Source organism: Chelon labrosus (genome assembly GCF_963514085.1).
Source record: "Chelon labrosus genome assembly, chromosome: 6".
NCBI classification, from domain to species: Eukaryota; Metazoa; Chordata; class Actinopteri; order Mugiliformes; family Mugilidae; genus Chelon; species Chelon labrosus.
Genome location: NC_140342.1, coordinates 21,311,078 through 21,330,755, shown reverse-complemented (window position 1 = coordinate 21,330,755; position 19,678 = coordinate 21,311,078). Strand labels below are relative to the sequence as shown.

The window sequence follows — 19,678 nt, the reverse complement described above, 5'->3', positions numbered from 1 at the left end:
CAGTCTATCACAGGGCTAACACAGAGAGACAAAAAAAAAATTTACATTCACACCTACGGCCAATTTAGAATCACCAATTAACCTAATGAGCATGTCTTTGGACGGTGGGAGGAAGCTGGAGTACCTGGAGAGAACCCACGCAGACACAGGGAGAACATGCAAACTCCACACAGAAAGGCCCAGTCGGCCCATGGATTCGAACCCGGGACCTTCTCGCTGTGAGGCATCAGTGCTAACCACCTTTCTACTGTATATATTAAAAAACATTTCTGCAAAATGCTCCTGCACAGGAACTAAACAACGCTTCAGCCTTCTTACAAGATGTTTGATTCACTTCACTTCTGCTGCTTAGTTTAACACACTTAATGCTGCGATCACGTATCAGTAACAATTCTTGATTTGAACAATTATCATTCAACTTTGCTTTTTTCCATCTTGTATAATCATCTATACTGCAGAGCTGAAATTATCAGATGATTGACAGGAAATTTATCAGCAGCAGTTCCGACGTTTAAGCGTAAACGCTCCCTGTGACAGACTTCCTCTTTCATACCATAATATATTTTAGATGTGGGATTTTCTACAGCTGTTTGCACTAAACAAGATTAGTGCAAGTCTCACTTGGGCTCTGACGTTTCCAACAAATTGAATATTGTTCAGATATTCACTTGGCTCCAGTGGATTCAGGTTGATATTGAAGCCGAATGTGCTTGAAGTTACAGATTATTTCAAACAAAGCGCGTCGATTGATAAAGGTTTTACAGCTGCTGGATCATTGATTCATAACTTGACATTAGCAAGCGGTGAAAAGCATTTCAGTTTGAAGTCGACTGTCCAAACCTCCAAGAAAGCTTCTATCAAAAGATTTGACCGACCACAAACCAACCTTGAATAAGAATGCAGAAACCACAGATGTAGAAACACTATTTTCACATACTTTTATTTCCACGGTTCTCCTCTAGCATTGTTTTTTTTTTACATTATTTTTCATTTTATTTTTTTACATAAGAACAGACTGTTATACACAGATATTGAAGCAGGGCAAAGGGGGTGAAGGGAAGGAGACGAAAACCATACAAAATGGTGTCTACTCAAGCACAACAAAATCTATGTGTATAAAATTGTGTGGGTTGTTCCACTGTGGAGGCACCAACCACTACCTCAATTTATTTTTTATTTTTTTTAAATAGATTAATAAAAATACAATCTTTTAAATGGACCTTTAAAGTGGACTGCAGAATTAAAGATCTAGAGGCATGATTACTGGATCAATAATGTGAGGACGATGTGGGTCGATGGTGCCACGCAGGAAGAGAGAGGTTGTGGCCGGGTTCAGGGTTCCTCCCCCCACTGCCCAAAACAAAAATATATCTTTTTTTAAATTTTTTTTATTTAAAAATGGCACACAGCAACTAGCGCTGGCTACTTTTCACTTTTCACCATATACTTGTACACTCAACATGATCAACAACGGCACACATTGGGGAGGAAAGGAAAGAAAAGAAAAGAACAACACAGTCCTGTGTATTGTTTCCAAACGTTCTCATTCGCCTGCCTTCAAAATAACATTTGCTCTCTGTGCTGTAGTGCTTCCTAGTTAAACGTGTTTTAGTTGAGAGAGCGAAGGGAAGGGAGATGAAAGGGTCTGAGTGTGTGTGTGTGTGTGTTTTTGAAAGGTGAAGGTTTAGAGAGCAGCGTTGTGTGACAGTGGTAGCGACGGCTCCATGCTGAAACATGGCGCTCCGTCGCTTTAACACGTACAGGTCTTTCTGTGAATCGGCAGAACTTCCTACAGTCTTGCAGCCGAAAACCACGAAGTCCGCCTGACGACTCCTGCGGCGTCCCGAACTCCCCGCTGTGGACGCCGCGACTCATAAATACTCAATCTACGGATGCCTAGCTAAAACAGTTTTCACTCTTGCATAACACGGAGACCACATACACGCATACAAACCACCTATGTGTATCTCAGTTGATGACTTCACAGTCCACTATGACACGCTGGGGTCGACCACTTATCTCCATTAGGTGGCGCTTCACCAGACTGATCATCAATTCTCCAGTTTTGAAGCAGCACAGGGAGGTATAACTGGAGGGCGGCGGGTGGAAAGAGGGGAAACGGGAACAGCCCTCGAGGAGTCATAGAGCTCGGGAATGTCGTGTGCCTTCTGGTTTGTTTTTGTTTTTGTTTTTAAAAATAGTGTATCGTTTTTCAAATCACAGATCCGTTGAATAACCTGGCTGAGGTGGAGCGGGGGGGGGGGCCTCCCGTTTCTGAGGAACCGTCGTGGCCGCCCCGTTTTGTTCGAGTCAGGGAGGTCAGTTACCAACAGCCCCCCCCCACCAGCAGCACTGTGGTCTGCTCTGAGGCCCCCGGCTGTCTGCCTGCCTGCTGGCCTTCCTGCCTGGCGGCGGGTTAAGCGGTTATCTTGGACTTGGAGGATGGAGCCATGCACAGAGTGGCCTGTGGGATATGTGGAGAGAGCCTGGAGCTAGGGGCGCCTGGGACCCTGTCATCTGTTGGCTGGGAAGTAGTTAGGGTCCAAGTAGTTGTAGCCTGTGCTCTGCGGCAGACAGTAGTCTCTGTCCAGGAAGGTTTCTGACTGGTCCACCGGTTCCAGGTGGTGGGTCGGCTTGTGGGTCTCCGTCTTGAACAAGCTGGAAAACGAGAAGGGGAAATGTTAGTAATGGAGGAATCATGTTTAAAGGAAAAATTCAGTGATACTATTTTACTGTTTACGGTTTACTGATCATTAAATGTGACTATATCAGAGAGCAAATGTTGGATTAACACAATAACCTAAAACATTTTACGTATTCTGCTATTCCCCGTTGAGACCGGAGTTACCTGTTATCATCATCCGGGGTCTGTAGATTAATTACTATTCAAATAAATTACAGGTAAACAAGCCGACCATCGCGGGTGCGTGCGGCGCTCAGAGATGACATCATCCAGGTCAGAGGTTAGTAGGTCAATCTACAGACCCTGGATGATGATATCAGGTAACTCTGGACTCAACGGGGAATAGCACTAGTGTATCATAACACAATATTGGTGAAATGAATCAGTTTCGAGGCAGATAATGCGTTATTTAGAGGCTGCGTTTCGGTGCCCCATTCACTCCCATTATATGGATATACGCAGCGCTCCACTGGATCTAAATGTCATCCAAATGACTCCAAATGATATTAAAGTTATATGGGTGAGTAAACGATCGTATTTTATGCCAAATATAAGGTCCAGGTTGTAAAAAAAACGGTGAACTGTGTCCACTTCTGTATGTGACCACTGAACTCTACGGACGGAGGTGGAGGATCTCACCAGTCGGAGCAGTTGGAGCAGAAATCGACCGAGTTGTCCTGAGGACAGTCCTGACAGTGCCACCGGACCCCCTGGATCGGCTCCATGCCGCAGACGTCACACTGCACAAAAACAAACACATTTACAGCGTGTGCAGAACACAGTGCTGCTGGGACGAGAGCTGTAGTCATTTAAAGAAAATCACGGTCAGCTGAAATTGTACCTGCTGTTCCTCCAACCACAAAAACATTTGTACATTAATCCTGGGAGACGTTTGATACGGCAGGTCGACCGTCTAACCTCTGGGAATTTAGTTGTGTAAGAGCATATTGACAAATCAATCGACCGGATGACTCAGGATGTTGTTTCACTACTCCATATACTGGACATCAAGGACACTGTATGTATAGATTATTTTGTTTAATGTCGTCATTGTGATGTGCGAAGTCTTCACCTTGTAGCCTACATGCCGCACCCCGGCCTTGTCCTCCTGGATCTCCTGGAGCTTCTGTTTTTTCAGTCGCTTCAGCTCTAAAAGCTCTTTGTACTCCGGCAAACTCCTCAGCTCCACAGGTACACTCTCCTCATCCTGTTCTCAGGAAGTCAGACAAACACACAGAGAAAAGGAGGGAGTCAGAGGAGATGAGGAGTGATCATCAACAAAACAGCCCCGCGTGACTCCAAGGAGCCACTGTGATATTCTCTAGATGAGTTATGCCCTGCAGACAGGTTTAGAGCCGCTATTGATCGGCCTAATTTCAGCTGAATACAAACGACGCATCCATTATACAGGTTTCATTCTGTTTGGACAGTAGCGTTGTTATAAGAACGGGTCGTCTTTCAGCCAGAGGTATTTGAGTGGAAACCTCTGCGTCCTTCACTAAGACAAACAATGTCTCCGACCTCCATTTTCTTATGGCGAGAACAAGGGGTAACATTTAGATTTCGACAAAACTATCCGTCACACTTCCAGGTCTTGACGGGAAATAGCTTTACGGGGATCCCACTGAGCTACCGACGCAAATGCCCTCAGCAGATTTTCGTTTCCCTCCGGCCAAAAGTAAAGGACAACCTGGTGAAGTGAGAAATTACTGTGTCCACGCTGGCAACACCTTTGTGTCTTGACTTCATACCGGCGGTGTCGGAGGTTTTGTTAACGCGCTGATGGATACGACAGCCTGTGTTCTCAGCAGGGCACGGCGACCCGGTTTTGCTTAAAGGTTACAGCCATCAAAGGGAGAGAAGGAAATGTCAGCGCTTGGATAATGGCAAGCGTCAGGAGCTGCACAGTTCAAATGGAGAGAGAGAGAGAGAGAGAGAGGCGAGGCTGGCCGGGCCCTCCGCTCTGATTCAGAACATTTTCGACTGTACAAGCAGCCGTGATTGGAGCGAGGGGGGGTGAATGATCCGAGGGCCGAACGCTTCGCTTCATTCAAAGGTGTTAAAGCAGAGCTAAGAGGGACAGTCTGTAAGAAATCACATAAGTGACAAGGTGGGGAACACAGATGAGGTCATTTTGGCCAGTCTGAAATAGGATTTTGATGACAACATATAGCTTTTAACAGTCTTTATCTTATAGGAGAGGGTAAGAAAGGGAGAAAGAGAGGAAGAGATGTGAGGTTAATTAAGCAGCCGAGTAACGTACACAGTCCGGGACAAATAAATCAAGAGTTGTGTGGCCGCACAAAGATCTTTACTTAAAAGTATAGGGCACTGCGGCTTTCAACAAGCGAGAGACGTTGACGCGCGACTGACCGACTCATCAGCGGAGGGGTCCTGCACGCTGTTGTAATACGCCGAGCGCTCGTCGTCTTCGTCCATGTAGACCGGAGGCTCGTAGGAGGTCAGGAAGGTGGACGGCCGGTACAGGTGCTTGTTGAGGTGGTGCTGCCTCTTACTGGATGCCTGGAGAACAAACAGGGACGGTCAGAAGAGAAGACACTCACTAGTCAGTCAACAAATGTTATTCGTTTTACAGACGCGAAAAATTTATAAAAATTGTAAAAATTGTAGACTACAACAACGACAATCTGTACTGATACTGTCAGCTGTTTTATGTCATAGTGGCTATAGTGATAACATTCACTGATCAGGCATAACATTATGACCACCTTCCTAATATTGTGTAGGTCTCCCTTGTGCCTCCAAAAAAACAGTTGTGACTCATCAGAGAATGGACATGGGCCTTCGGAGGGTGTCCTGTGGTGTCTGGTAACAGGATGTTGTTAGTGAGGGCCTTTGGGCCCTATGGGTTGAGGGCAGGGGCCTCTGTGGATCATCCCACAGATACTTGATCAGTTTGGGATCTAGTGAATTTGGAGGCCAGGTCAACACCTTGTGCTGTTTTTTAGTTGTTCCTCATTTTTTGTGTGTGTGTGTGTGTGTGTGTGCATCCTGCTGGGGATGGCTGCTGCCATCAAGGAGTGTCATTGCTATGGGGTGGGGGTGCCTGATCTGGTCTAAGTGGATGGTGCTACATGTCTAAGTAACATCCACACAAATGCCAGGTCCAAGGTTTCCAAGCAGAACATTGAACTGTCACAAGATGGTCAATGTTATTCACTTCTCCTGTCAGTGGTCATTATGTTGTGGCTGATCTGTGTATGTTGGCTGATAATTAACAAGGAATGCTGTACAGAAATGATAAATATATGTTCGAGGCAAGTTGACATTCACCTTAATAGCAATAAAAAGGTAATTTTCCAACAGCACATTTGCTTCACATGTGTTTTCTTAAATATCAAGCTAAATACAAACCCATTTCAATTTCATTTCAGTACAATTAACCCGTTATTTCAGAGAGTAGTTATTCAGTATGGTTAAGAGTTGTGTTGAATTACCTTTTTAGTGTACATGCACAGGTTGGGTGTTCTTCCAGGCACAGGGATACCAGCCTTTGTCAGTTTGATGAAGTACTTTTGAACCCTACTGGCAACCTGGAATGTTTTAACAAGAAAACGGCCGAGTTAATCGTTTCCAACTGAGGAACAGCTGCTCGACGTAATTGAGGTCACGCACACGTGTCATCCAGGTCCTCGCAGGGGGTGCAGTTATTGTACAAGTCAGTGGGCCTTTTAACACTGACGAGGGTTCACGCTCGCAATTTAACAGACTGTTTGTGGGGGTTTGTTTCCACAGTGAACGCTGACGCTTTTGTCAGAGTCACAACAGTAGACCCAAGACAGAGGAATATGTTGCTTGGCGACAAGAAAATATGTTTAATTTATTATTTCTATTACTACAGATAAAGAAAGTACTCTGAACTTAGATCATAATGCATGTGGCTTTGACATGTACACATTTATTTGTTTTTTTATTCAAACTAATTCATCTTTCTGACCTGTTTTGCTGTTCGGTTGCCGAGCTCATCAGCGATCTTCTGCCATCTTCTGGACTCGACTTCCTCAGGAGGAAACTTGACAAGAAGCTGCTCCAGTTTTTTCTTTGAAAAGTACACAACATCAGGTCAAACATATTTTAGGTACAAACTTTTGTACCGCGTAATTAGTAATACTCTGAACTCTGACTTAAAACAATTCAATTCAATTTATACAGCGTCAATAACAACACAAATTGTCTCAAGACGCTTTACAAAACCCGGCCTGAAACCCCCAGAGCAGCCTGAAGGTCGGCGGTGGCAGGAAAAACTCCCTTTTAACAGGAAGAAACCTTGAGCAGAACCCAGTTTGTGTGGAATACAAAACACTCAGCAACAACTGGCTATGACACATGTAGACAACACAAAGTAAAATACGTCTAGATACTTAAATGCAATTTCTCTGAAGTGGCATTTGTGCTTTTAGTTTGTGAACAACGTGGACAACAGTGTTAGATCATTTTATAACAAAAAGAAAACCATTACCTAGACTGATTATTACAGTCAGTCTGATGAAGATTAAATAGACGGCCCTTAAAAAGGCGTATATTTTAACTCTAGTTTCACACTTATCATTTGTGAACATGTGGACTGTTGTGTTACTTGTAGGTGGTTTCTTGATGATGAACTAAACTCTTCCCCTTCCCTGGATTAATTTTGTCAGGCTGATAAAATACAGAGCGACATCGTACACACTACCAACCTGTTCTTCCACAGTCCACAGCTGGTTGAATGTGTCAGGCTTGTTTGGGTGACAAATCCTCCCCCTGATCATCTGTCAAGAGCACACAAGCGGCAGGCGCGTTAAAAAAAAGATTGACACAACACAAAAAAATAATGGGCACGGCACTTTACATATTAACCGCTCGGCACACTGGATCCGTCGGTTTGACGGAGAAAGCCCGGCTGTCAGATGTGTCACTGGGAGGACGCAGGAAAACAGCATCTCTTTTGACTGACAAACAAAATCCTTTTAGGATTCAGCGAGCGTAGTCTGGGAAAATGCAAATGTGCTTGCACAAAATAAACCGAGAGAGCTACAGAAAGAATCAAGGAGTTGTTTGCTCGGTGCTAACTACTAACTACTGTGTGATCCCAACAAGCGACTGAATGTGAAACCTTACTGGCAATACGATGTAGTAAAAGGCACGCACACAATAACAAGAGGTGGATAATAAGACATAATCTGAGGGGAGGGCTCCTCATGTTTCCATAGATACCATGTTCAGAGCTCACTTGTGCTGCATGCCTAACTGTGCCGAGGAGTAAGAATAAGGGAGATCAGGTTGGAGGAGGTGTAAAACGGTAACGTCCTGATGATTTGTAGGGCGACCTGCAGGAGATAAGTGACTCACCCGCCACAGTTAGATGTCGCTGCATCTGCACTAATGATATAGTGGGAGACAATCGAAGCTGCGATGGGAGAAGTGGCTTGTTGTACAGACTGTTTTATCTGGAGACATACCTGCGCTTGCCTGCCGTTCTCCGGAGCGTCACTCATCGGCAGAGAGGAGTACATGGCGGAGGATTCGCCTTCCTTCTTGGGCTCGACAGGACTTTTTGGTCGAAGAGGCAGCCCTGAAGTGGAATGACAGAGGAGTCTCTCTGGTGTTTCTTTTGATGACGAGAAAGGAAGAAAAACGCAAAACATAAATACAAATAACCCCATCAAAACGACATCAACTCAGAGTCGGTTCCGAAGTCACCCCTGCCTTTGTCGAAGATCAGCTTTAGCCGCCGTGTTTTGCGTTTCTTGTCGCAGAACTCCCTCTCAAAGTCGCCGAGGCCTGAGGTGTACTGCTCCCAGGCGATGTCAGGGAGCTGGACGACACGCTGAGGACACGGCAGGCCCAGATTCACCTGAGGGTCACACAAATCAACGGTTTAATGAAATTTAACGTCGCTTTCATAAGACTTCACTGTAATCACTAATGGATTTGCCCTTCTTAAACCTGAGCAGGGTTCCCACTCCTGACCTGAAATTATTTTCCAGGACCTTTTCCAGGACATTTTCAGCTGCTACAGAGACAAGTTATCATGCCATACACTAATACATTCCCCTGTCCCGCTCATTCTTTGGAATGATACTAGCGACACTGGCACTTTTCAACTTACTGTAGTCCCGAGTTTTGTCTTTAGGCGCGGGGTCTGAAAAGTCGCTAAAGCCAGAAATTCTCTGCTAAAGCTAGCGACAAAATCAAATTTGATTTGCTGGTAGTGTCACGTGGGGCGCTGCACTGGCTAGAGGCAGAGAAGCTCTGTGCCGTATGTTGGCCAGAAGACATGCATGCGCATAACTTTTAACCCGTTTGCATTCAGTCAGAAGGCAGGGGGAGGATAAATAATTTTCCAGGATAACTTAATAATTTCCAGGACATTTGACCTTTTTTCTCATTTTCCTTATGTTTTCCATGACTGGAAAATTGGTCAATCATTTTCCAGGTTTTCCAGGTTTTCCAGGACGCGTGGGAACCCTGCGTGAGATCCCTGAGGATGGGTCACCTCGTCTGATTCCTGCATCTAGTTTAAAGATGAATGACGGCCAATCATGCAACATAGAGGACCTCCGCCTTTGTTTGTGTGCACAGTTTGCTAAATATACTGTGTGTAGAGTAAAGTCAGTAATATGAATCCTTAATTATTCAAGCGGTGTTACCTCTATGTGCCCTGCCCAAGAGAGTGTTTGATGCAAATACACGCTGTCCATTTGCAAAACCTTTAATCCCTATTTTTCCTATTCTATGTTTTGGACTCTGTGCGCTAACAGGCTTGTACGCAACAGGTGCGTCTATAATTACCTGTTTCTGCAGCTGGTCGACGAAGCTGATGGGGTCGGCGAGCGCCTCTCTCTGGTGACACGTCAGCGTCTCCAGGTCCAGGATAGCTTGCGTGCGCTGGGCCTCGAGAACCGCGATGGTCTGCAGCAGTCTCTGATAACTGACGTAGAGGGAGCCAAGTTTAGACGAGAGCGAAAGGAAAGGAAAGGAAAGGGACAGCTTACATTATTTAACCTGACACTTGCAATGCTGCAGCGCATCAAACTTTCAGACCAGAGGCCATGTATAATTCAAACCACGGGACTGAGAATCGAAATAAACCGCACAGGCCCCCCCGAAACATATTTCAACATCATTTCAACTATTTCGCAAATAACTCGCTTACACGTTAAAATCGTTACAAGTCAGCTGCTAACATCTGTATAGTTCTAGCGAAGCCCCTCAGGGTCTGGTCTGATCCGTAACCGTGCGACGTCGCTCAGATTCCCAGCAAATATTAAAAACACTTGCGCTTGAGGAGCCTCCAGCGTTGTACAAAGTCCGAGCTTTCCACTCACACCCTCCGGGGCAGCAGGAGAACAGCAAGCTGATCTGTCAATGACTAAGACGGGTACTGACTCAGAGGCCTTACAGTAGAGCGGAATTGACGGGAAATGTGACAGCATCCTGCGTCGCTGTAAACTAACAGAGGTGCTCAGTGAAGCAGAGAGGATCAATCTCACCTAACGCAACATGAATGAAAATCAATGCACAGGACACAATTTATTCAACAGCTGCCAGTGGTTTAAAAGTCCTACAAGCGTATCGCTCTGGTGAGTCAGCTGTGTTTAACGTCATGCTTGCCTTCTACGGCGTGTGTACGGCGGCGCCAGAAATGCTACCGCAGACTTCCTGTGCCACCAAGCGACTCTGATTCAGTGCAAGTGTGTCGACTTCCTCAGATGATCTGCGCATTAATCTGTTTAAGAGAAGAGGACTTGGCTTGTCAGCGCTCTGGACTCCCTCCAAGAACCCAGGGACAGAGTCTGGTGCTCCATTGCCACCTACTGGGCCCGAGGTCCACTGACAAAAAACACTGGTGCCAAGTGTAAAAGCTGGTGCTGGATAATAGTGCTGCTATGTTAATGCCTCATAATTAAGACCTGCTTTATGTGATCAAGACGGGGCAGAAATTTGGGAAATTTCAAGACGATATTTCTGTGCACACGTCGTAAGTCTTGTCTGTCAGTTCTCCACACTCAGCAACTATAAAAAAAAAAATGCTTTGTCATGCTTCCCTTAAAATAACTCCAGGCCGCATTGATCGGAGCCCTCAAAAATTCTCCTCGCTCAGCACAACCAACCCTCGGCATGTCACAGAAAACCTGATTGAATTACCTCACAATAAGAGAGCAGTGAAATCTTATTCTAAAGCCACTATTCGAATTTGAAACTGGCATCTAAGACAAAAGGGGCCTCAGCTGACGATGTCTTAAAGCCCCTTATACCCCTCCCTCCTATGAAGATGCATCAGAAATCAGCTGACCTGCCACAGCGCAGTTAACAGAGCCTGACTGAGCGCAGCCGGAGACCTGTCCGCCGACATAAACATCCAATCCTGGATAACAAGAAAACTACCAACTGAGGTCAACGCTGAGAAATCCTATTCCTTCTTAAAAAAACAAAAAAAACAACTCATCTTATGGGGGGGAAAGAGATAACACAAGCAATCAGCAGAGTAATTTTAACATCCAATCTCCTCAGGCTTTGGAGGACTGACAACTGGCACTAGTTAATTCGCACCATCACCGCCCCAGACTGAAGGTGGAAATTAAACGCTGAAACACGTAGAACCTAAAACAATAAGACACGGGGGGGGCTATTTTTAGACGCTCGCCATATACTCCCTCAATTACCGAGAAAAAAAGACTCCAGGAATAACTGGTTCAATTAAACATTGTGTCTGTGTGCTAATGGTGCAAATAATCAGATAAGCCCCTGTGGTAATTCAGTTGTTTTTTTTTTTGTTTAAATCAAGAAGACGCCAGGCAGGACGAAGCTGTATTTCCTGCATCGGCACAAAACTGTTAACAATAAGGAGTCGGAGGATAAAAAATGAGGAGTCGTGGGATAATTCACAAGACGGGAAGAAGAAAAATATTAATAGATATAAGTTCTAATATCTAATCTTTGTTGGATTTTGTATCTTAGATAAAAAGATAAAGTCACAACAACTACTTAATTTTAAGAAGTCACAACGCAAAACGATGTGTACACTGATGGTTTTGATAGTGTGATTTCCATAAACATAAAATCCAAGTCTAAACCTATTAATACTTGACGGTTAACGGCACTTTCAAAACATCAGCATATTCTTCCAACACCTCAGCTGCATCTCCATCTCATTCAAATCCACAGACCAGAAATAATTCAATGATCACAAATGCGTTGATCAACATGTGTGAGAGCTACGTCTACAATAGGTTAAGAGAGCCGACTCCCTGCAGGGTTCCCACATACTCTTTGTTGTGTTTAAGAGCCAGGTGGTCTGACTCAAAGTAATACACGTCGGGCTCCTCCTCCTCCTCCTCCTCCTCCTCTTCCTCCTCCTCCGCAGCCTGGCTCCGTGTCAGCTCCTTGCTGCTCTCGGCCTCTTTGTCCCCCACAGAAGCGCCATCCTCGCCACCTGCCCCGTCTCCGGGATCCACAGAGGCCGGCCCCTCGCTTGAAGGGCCGACGGAGTCCGAGGGAGCAGGCTGCTGCTCCTCCACCATGGGGCAGACCACCTCCTCCTCCAGCCCGACCACCACCTCCCCCTCTTCCCTCAAGGGACCATTGTCTCTGGGAGGAGAGCTGGGCTTGGAGGAGGCTTTGCCACCGGACGCGGACCTCCTCGGTGAAGTCCGCAGGGTGTATCTGTGTTCGTAGAGCTCGGTGAAAGAGGGGGACGTGCTGGATATTGAGGGGTTGCAACCTGGCTCTGTGGGGGAAGGGGAGGTTGTTAAGGGGGGTGTAGTTTCTCCTGAGTTGCTGTTGTTGATTGGACTACTGTTCAAGTTAGTGGCAGAAGAGGAGGTGGACGCAGCAGCTTCCTGCGCTGGTGTTAGCGGCCGGCCGTTGGTGTCGCTCTGGCTCTCCGTCACCTGTTCCTCGTGTGCCAGACACAATGTGTCCCCCACCACGTCGACCTCCACCTCCTCCACTTCCTGCTCCTTGGCCACTATCAACTCGGGGACAGGTTCCTCGGGAGCACCCCCGAATGTTGGCGCAGATGAGGCTGGCGATTCCCCTGAGCCAGAGACCTCCATCTGCCCAGGGACAGAGTTTCTACAAGGCACGGTGGGGTCTGGGGATGAGGGAGCCCCCGTCTGACTGCCATTGAGCAGCGACGGGAAGTTGGTGGGATTCACACTAGGCTCTTCAGTGAGTATGCTAGATTCTTCTGCTTTGTTTTCTCTGAGTCCATTAGAGGCCTTGTGAGCATTCGGGGGCTTAGCTGCCCCGTCACACTCCACGCGATCCTCCGCCGCCGCCCCCCCTGTCAGCTCACCTTCCTGCCTCCTGAGGACAGGCGAGGCAGGAGCTGTGCTAGCAGCATTTTGGCCGGGTAATTCTTCACAACTCCTGTCCTTGCTAGGCTCCGGGACAGAGACTGGACTTTCAGGTTTCGGAGGCTCGGGGTCCTCCTCCTGTCCCTGAGACTCTCCAGAGCGGGAGCCCCGCTTGGCCCTTTTGATTTGAGGAGAGGCATCCCGCGCCCCCTTCCCTCTATCACAGTTCTCTGACTTCTCGGGGCTAATGTCTTTTTCTAAACAGGACGCACCCCGCTTCCTGGTCCACTGATTGGCCTCAACCGGAGAAGCGCTGGAGTCGGTTACCTTTCCCTGCAACACGGCCGGCTGCTGGCCATCTTGTGAGTGCGCGTCCTGCTTCTCATCCTGCTTTGACTCGTGCTTGATTTCCTGTTTGGTGTCCGGCTTTGACTCCTGCTTGACGTCTTGTTTGGTGTCCTGCTTGGCCTCCTGCTTGGAGTCCTGCTTCGACTCCTGCTTGACGTCTTGTTTGGTGTCCTGCTTCGACTCCTGCTTCGACTCCTGTTTGGTGTCCTGCTTCGACTCCTGCTTGCCGTCCTGTTTGGTGTCCTGCTTCGACTCCTGCTTCTTCTTGGGCGAGCGGGCCCTCGGTAGAGGAGACACCGAGGTCTCCTCCGGCTGGGCGATGCTGCGGTTCCTGAGGGTTCGACCACAAAAGTTCTCATCCAATCCATTGAGCCCCACTGATGACCTTGTGACACGCGAGGAACGGGACGCGGCCATACTACGGCGGGTGCCTACAGTCTCCTCATCCTGGTGCTCTCTCCTCTGCAGCACAATGTGGGCACCTGCAAGACACACACAGCCAGATACATGCACTTCAATAAGTCAATGTGATGACGGACAATTGCCAACACTTACAGCTCAATGATTGTACTACAGCGTTAACATTAAATGTTACAGGTTTCACGAGCTATGCTAAAAATAAATGCATGAACGGACCCCCTGTGGTGCTTCAAAGAAAAGCGTCCGTCGTAAGGCCTTTGTTAAATACTGCTCGGGTCATTTCTCAGCTCACACCAGAGGGGTATTGATTTTTCCTGTCATTGTAGCTAAGCAACACCTCCTGTCCACAGGCAAAACTAGATGTCTTATACCTGGCCTGTACAAAGGAGCTAAATTGAAAAGCCAGGCGATCTCACACTGGCAGGGAACAATAAGGTCAGATCTTCCATTTGGCCAAAACGCCCAATCACATCAGTCACTTCAGACTCCTCATAAAAAAGGCACAGCTCCTAAGCTCATTTGTATGTGCGGGGGTAACTCAAGAGATAAGGTGGCCACGGCTCAGGAAGCATCTGAAATGAAATGATGAAAAGACCCCAAAGCAGGCAAGCAGGTGATATTAAAAAATCTAACTACTCCCAAAAATAAAGCCATCACGCAGACTGTGTGTGTCTGTTACAGCGAGGGCCTATTTATTTCCTCCCTGCAGAGATTGCTGCTTTTTTTTTTTTTTTTTCCTGTGTAACATAAATGTGGTTTACTGGTCGGCTGATTTCCGACAGCAAAGCCACACTGTACTTCTTGTATCCAATCCAGCAGAGACGCAAGTGCAGGCGCAGTTTTGTCATCGCAGCGCTGAAGCCTTGTTTTATCTCTTCATAACAGGTGTGCCCCCGAAGGGTCAACGGGCTAAAAAATCGTACTTATCAGAAAACAAATGTAAAAAGTATTCCACACGAGGCATGACGATGAACTTCCTGACTCAATTCAAGGCGCAACAAAGCCTCCCAATGCTCACTCTGTGTGTCGCTGTGGTGTCCTGCAGATGAAGATACACTAGTGTGAATTACAAGACAAATCCTGGCCGGTGTGAACGAGAAAATTAACACCATCTAAATGTTACTCGGCTCTTATATGAAGTCAATATTCAGTTTCACAGATGCACTCAACTTAATAACTAGTTTATCTTACTCTCATAACATTAAGGTCGTAACTCACGGGTTACTCAACACACACACTTGCTTGCCAGTTCATTAGGTACATTCGTGAAACTGAATACGTTCTAATTCGGGACGTCCAGATCGGTATCGGGGCTGATCCAGGCATTTTTTTAAATGAGCTTGTCTTTTGTAGACATTTATTTTAGGTCTGCGATAAACCTAAACCACATCCCTGTAACATCAAACTGTCGTCTTCTTCTTCTTCTGTTTTAACGGCGGACGGCTAGCAGAAAAGCCGCCAGAAAGAAAACAAAGAAGAAGACGACGACGACTTCTTCTGTTTCAGCGGCGGTTGCTTTGCTTAAAACTGCCATAAACCAGGTGACAGAAGACAGGTTTTTCGGAGCCAAGGTACAAAAAAAACAAACCTCGCTAAATTAGCTTTGACAGCGCTATTTATTATACTTAATCCTTACGCACTGACAAAAAAGGAGGCTGTCAAAATTATAGAAAGCCTCCAAATGAAAACACAATCAGCAGCTCTCTCAGCGATATTAAACAAAAACCATAACCTTCATGAAGCTAAGATTGCATTTTATTTTTTTACACCAGTGTACCTAATTAACTGGCAATGCAATGCACACTTAACGCTGAGAGAAACCAGCTTATTCTGGCTTCTCTCTGCATTTTGATTTCAGTGTAAAGGTCATGTAAAAGTGGGCCCCAAAAAAAAAAAGGCCACCAGCACTGGCCGTCATGGTAATTTACAATCTTGATGATTTCATAAAAAAACCACAGTAGCTTTCATATTTGAAATAAACAGAGCTTACATTATGGCATCTATCTATCTATCTATCTATCTATCTACATTAATTAGAAATAAAGTTATACGTGCATTGCAAACGAACTATTTTGAGATCACAAAGAAATTCTTGGCCCCAGTTAGAGGACAATGGACTCCCAAGAACACTCTCAGCCAACACACCCACAGGAAACTTGCCATGGTCCGACTAATAAATCTAACGAAAGGGGGACAATAAAAACGTGACGCGGTAAAGGTCGTATTAAAGTGACATTCAGCTGGAGATGCCGTCACCGGCCGTCCTTTTGCGGAACACGAGACACACACAGTCGTAGTCTTCCCTCGTAAAGTACGGAAATAATCCACCGATTAGCGTTGTGGTCGAGGTGCTCGTTTACATTAAATCCAAATACATCAATGTGTGGGACAACCGCGTCAGTCAGGAAAGTGATTTAAAAGCTCCGTGTTGTCTATTCTGGGACAGTTCCTCCTTTTCTTTCTCCTTCACCGTGCTCACACAGCGACGCCGAAGCCAGAGGCCACACAGACTACAAATGCATTTTGATAATATTCCTTCAGGGGAGCCGACACAACAGTCACCTGGAACAAGCACCGCCACGTGCACGTTTTACTCGCACTCCGCTAAAGTCTCCAGCTGGGAAGGCTAATGTGATTTGCCCATGCATAAAATAAAAGAGAGGGAGAAAGAAAAACAAGAGAGCGGGGGGGGGGGGGGGGGAGCGGAGGGCAAGTTATTCAGACCAAGCGCTCACCCTTAGACTCAACACGCCAAAACTAATTAAGCCGGCTCATCTGACCTGCTCCCAAAAAAAAAAATAATCTAGAAAACTAATCACTACATCAAAATAATTAGGGTTACAGGGTATGTAAATTTTGCTTTCAATAATTAAAGTGATGAAACTGGCAAAGCCTCAATAAACGACTATTAAATAAATCCGGTGCTACATTGAGGTGCCTGTTTGAAGCATCCATTAAAATATACACTCGCTTGAAAACTAATGCATTCCAATATAACAGCCCTGCTATAAATGTTAGCTTCATGGAGGTTATAGTGTTCAACACTGGTTTAAAATAAGCTGTTGATTCAACTGTGTTTTCATTTTGGAGACTGCGGTTTGTGGCACTACTTGAATTGTATTGTGTTTGTACCGAAACACGCTTCTATTATCTTGACAACCTCATTTCAGTCAGCGGGCTAGGCTAATCAACAGAAACACTTTGGTGTTTAATTCAATCCAGACTAAGAGCACCACAAACTACCATCCTATAAAAAGGATCACACAGTTGAATTATCACACTTTCCGACACCGTTTCAACGTAAACCGAACATTGTAACGGACGTGGAAGAGGGATTTAGTGCGTGACTGTTTATTATTAAAATAAATGCGTACCTTATAACTTGGCAATTGAGTTCAATGAGGTTGTCAATACACTGGCAATCCTACGCAAGCTCAAGCTAACATAAAACACGCCAGACAGAGATGTAATGACTGGAATGTCGTAAAATGAAGAGTGCAAGAGGGTTGCATACTTCCCAGTCGACACGGTCACTAAGCAGGTAGAGAAGGGTTTTTTCTTCTGGTAAGTCCTCTTTAACATTAACATGTTCAGTCATTACAAAACCGAAAGAGATGAATGTGATGTTAGAAAACGGATTAAAGGCATTAAAGTGTTCTGACTTTTGTTTAGTTTTTGCTTCGCCTTTCATTATAACATACTTCACATGGGCTTAAAAAAGTCACTTAATCTGACATGAGAGATAAACCGCTCTGTGGCTGAACTGCTCATAACTCATGCCAGCGCAGCTAAAAGGCCTGACGAGGGGGGTCACAAGGCTTATAAAAAAATAAAAAAATAAATAAAAAAGGTCGGAAGCAACAGATTTGGGGAAAAACAAAAACAAATACAGTTTAATTCTCCCTCTGGTGCTGGGTTCATGAGAGCAGGGTTTGACAGCAGTGCTAGTTTACTGAAACTGTAATACTTTTGGGGGGTGCATTTTTGTGTCACATATAAACATTTAACTGTGCTAACATCTACTGAATTAAAGAATAAACTATCCCTGACCTTTCTGGGAACATCTCAACACATTTCAGGTCACAGGTGGTATTTTAAATAGTAGTGTTTGATGTTATTACGGCATAAACACAATACACTAGTGTATAGTAATGGATCCTTACCATTATATATTCACAGATTAACTACAAAATAACCCAGAGCATCCAGTATTTATTAGTATGTTGTTAGTAAGTGCAGCTACCCAGAAAGGATCCCATGTGCCACTCTTAACACTCAATCAAACCACTTCCTGTTCTTCTCTAAAGCGCTTGTTTGGTTGTGAAGTTATGTTAACACGTGCTGAAAGGATCGCATTACTATTATTGTGGCATATCTGCTCTAACAGATGGCACACGTGCCCCCATAAACCGTGGATTATACTCTTGCTTTCGTTGACATATTAAAATGTTTTTAAACTCCTAATTACACATGAGTAAACACGCACCTTACAGGCAAAGTGTGAGGGCTAATGATGGCAGAGAAGCTAAGCTAACACCCAACTGTAACTGAGATTATGGGGAGAAATGTCTTTTATGATTAACGGGCAGACTCTGTGCCGTTTTTACCGTCGTGCTGGACTGCTCATCTCTGTTGCTGAACTGTAGTTCTACACTTCCACAGGGCCTACTGGCAACAATAAATCCACGAAGCGGTGCTGGTAGACATACCGATGAGAATCGCTCGGATCCCAACATCCCGGCTAATCAGCTCCCGCGAGCTCAGCGCCGACAAAGTTGGAGGCACGAGGATGCGGTTATTAAACTAGCCAGACCGGACGGCGGGTGCAGCAGCAGCAGCACGTGCCGCCGGTTAAGTTAGCGCTAGTTTTGCCGCAGGTGAACTCCCAAAGTTCACGGTTAAAACTCCCGTTAGGAGGAGGAGGAAGAGGGGGGGGGAACAACCCGGTCGGTGCACGGTGCTGGCGAGGAGCGAGCTACACGCTAGCATGGTCCAACTTCCCAAGCAAATCTTAGTTGAGCTAGCATGCCGTTTAGCAGGGGCTAACCCCTAGCAAACTAACTTACCGTTAGCTCTCGGGGCTAAATATAAAACATTAACGCTTCAGACACCAAACCGCAGACTGTTGCAGCAGTGGAATAAAAATTATTGTCCAACACACTCCCTGGCACTCATCAAACAAGTGTGCTACAGCCTCACCAAAAACCTGTTTCTTTCTGCTGTGGTCGACTAGTTAGCCAAGTTGGCTAACGTTACCTTCGCTAGTTCTTCTCGGGCTAGTTTTCCAGTAAACTGCATCGTGCAGAGAGGAATCGTGGCGATTTCATAGCCCTTCTATTAACATTACAGGCGCCAGGCACATGCTAGCTAGCTCGACAACTGGCACAGGCGCTAAGTCCGCTAATAACACAACACACGGATGGAGGGAAACGCTACTAACATTGTGTTTCGCCGAGGTTTATATCTCAACCGCCGCGTACAGACAGGAGTAGCATGGTTAGCAACCAAGCGGTATAACGGCACTTAGTAACCAGTTAGCAACCACGGCTATCCGCAGCAGCCTGTTATTAGCTAGCCAAGCTAGCTGATTGTTCCGCGCATAACTTTGCCGATGTATTTGTGTACTGCCAACAATGACGGCCACACACATTTTTGAAGGGTTAATAAACCCAGGCTTTGTCATTTGCTCTACTACAAGCACCGAGCTGGAGGTACACTTCTAAACAGCTTTTGTAGCTCAAGAATTACACATACCTCACTTCCGTAAATTTGCTGCACGTTCGGCCGCAGCCATGTTTTCAATCCAGTCAACTAGTCGGGGTGTGTGAGCCGCCTCAGCCGCTCTCGTCAAAATGCAACACTATCCTGCACATTTTTGCCCCTGCCAACATTGCAATCGGTCACACATTCCCGATGTCACCTTGCC

The 19,678-nt window shown here is 45.9% G+C and overlaps 1 protein-coding gene across 5 annotated transcripts; it reads right to left on the bottom strand.

The window, feature by feature from the left end:
• Positions 1 to 934: 934 nt before the first annotated feature.
• On the bottom strand, positions 935 to 19,554 carry zzz3 (zinc finger, ZZ-type containing 3). 5 transcript variants are annotated; one of them, XM_084546280.1, is made up of 12 exons: positions 19,507 to 19,554; positions 11,954 to 13,814; positions 9,476 to 9,614; positions 8,390 to 8,537; positions 8,143 to 8,291; positions 7,381 to 7,452; positions 6,642 to 6,743; positions 6,142 to 6,237; positions 5,057 to 5,206; positions 3,756 to 3,890; positions 3,323 to 3,423; positions 935 to 2,658 (listed from the first exon to the last, which is right to left on the bottom strand). In XM_084546280.1, the coding sequence occupies exons 2-12, from the start codon at positions 13,747 to 13,749 to the stop codon at positions 2,514 to 2,516; spliced, it is 3,033 nt and encodes a 1,010-aa protein (XP_084402406.1). In that variant the 5' UTR covers positions 13,750 to 13,814; positions 19,507 to 19,554; the 3' UTR covers positions 935 to 2,513. The 5 variants fall into 5 exon arrangements, with proteins under 5 accessions (XP_084402406.1, XP_084402408.1, XP_084402409.1 ...); XM_084546282.1 differs by lacking the exon at positions 19,507 to 19,554 and adding an exon at positions 18,952 to 19,065; XM_084546283.1 differs by lacking the exon at positions 19,507 to 19,554 and adding an exon at positions 18,819 to 18,900.
• Between the last annotated feature and the right edge of the window lie 124 nt (positions 19,555 to 19,678).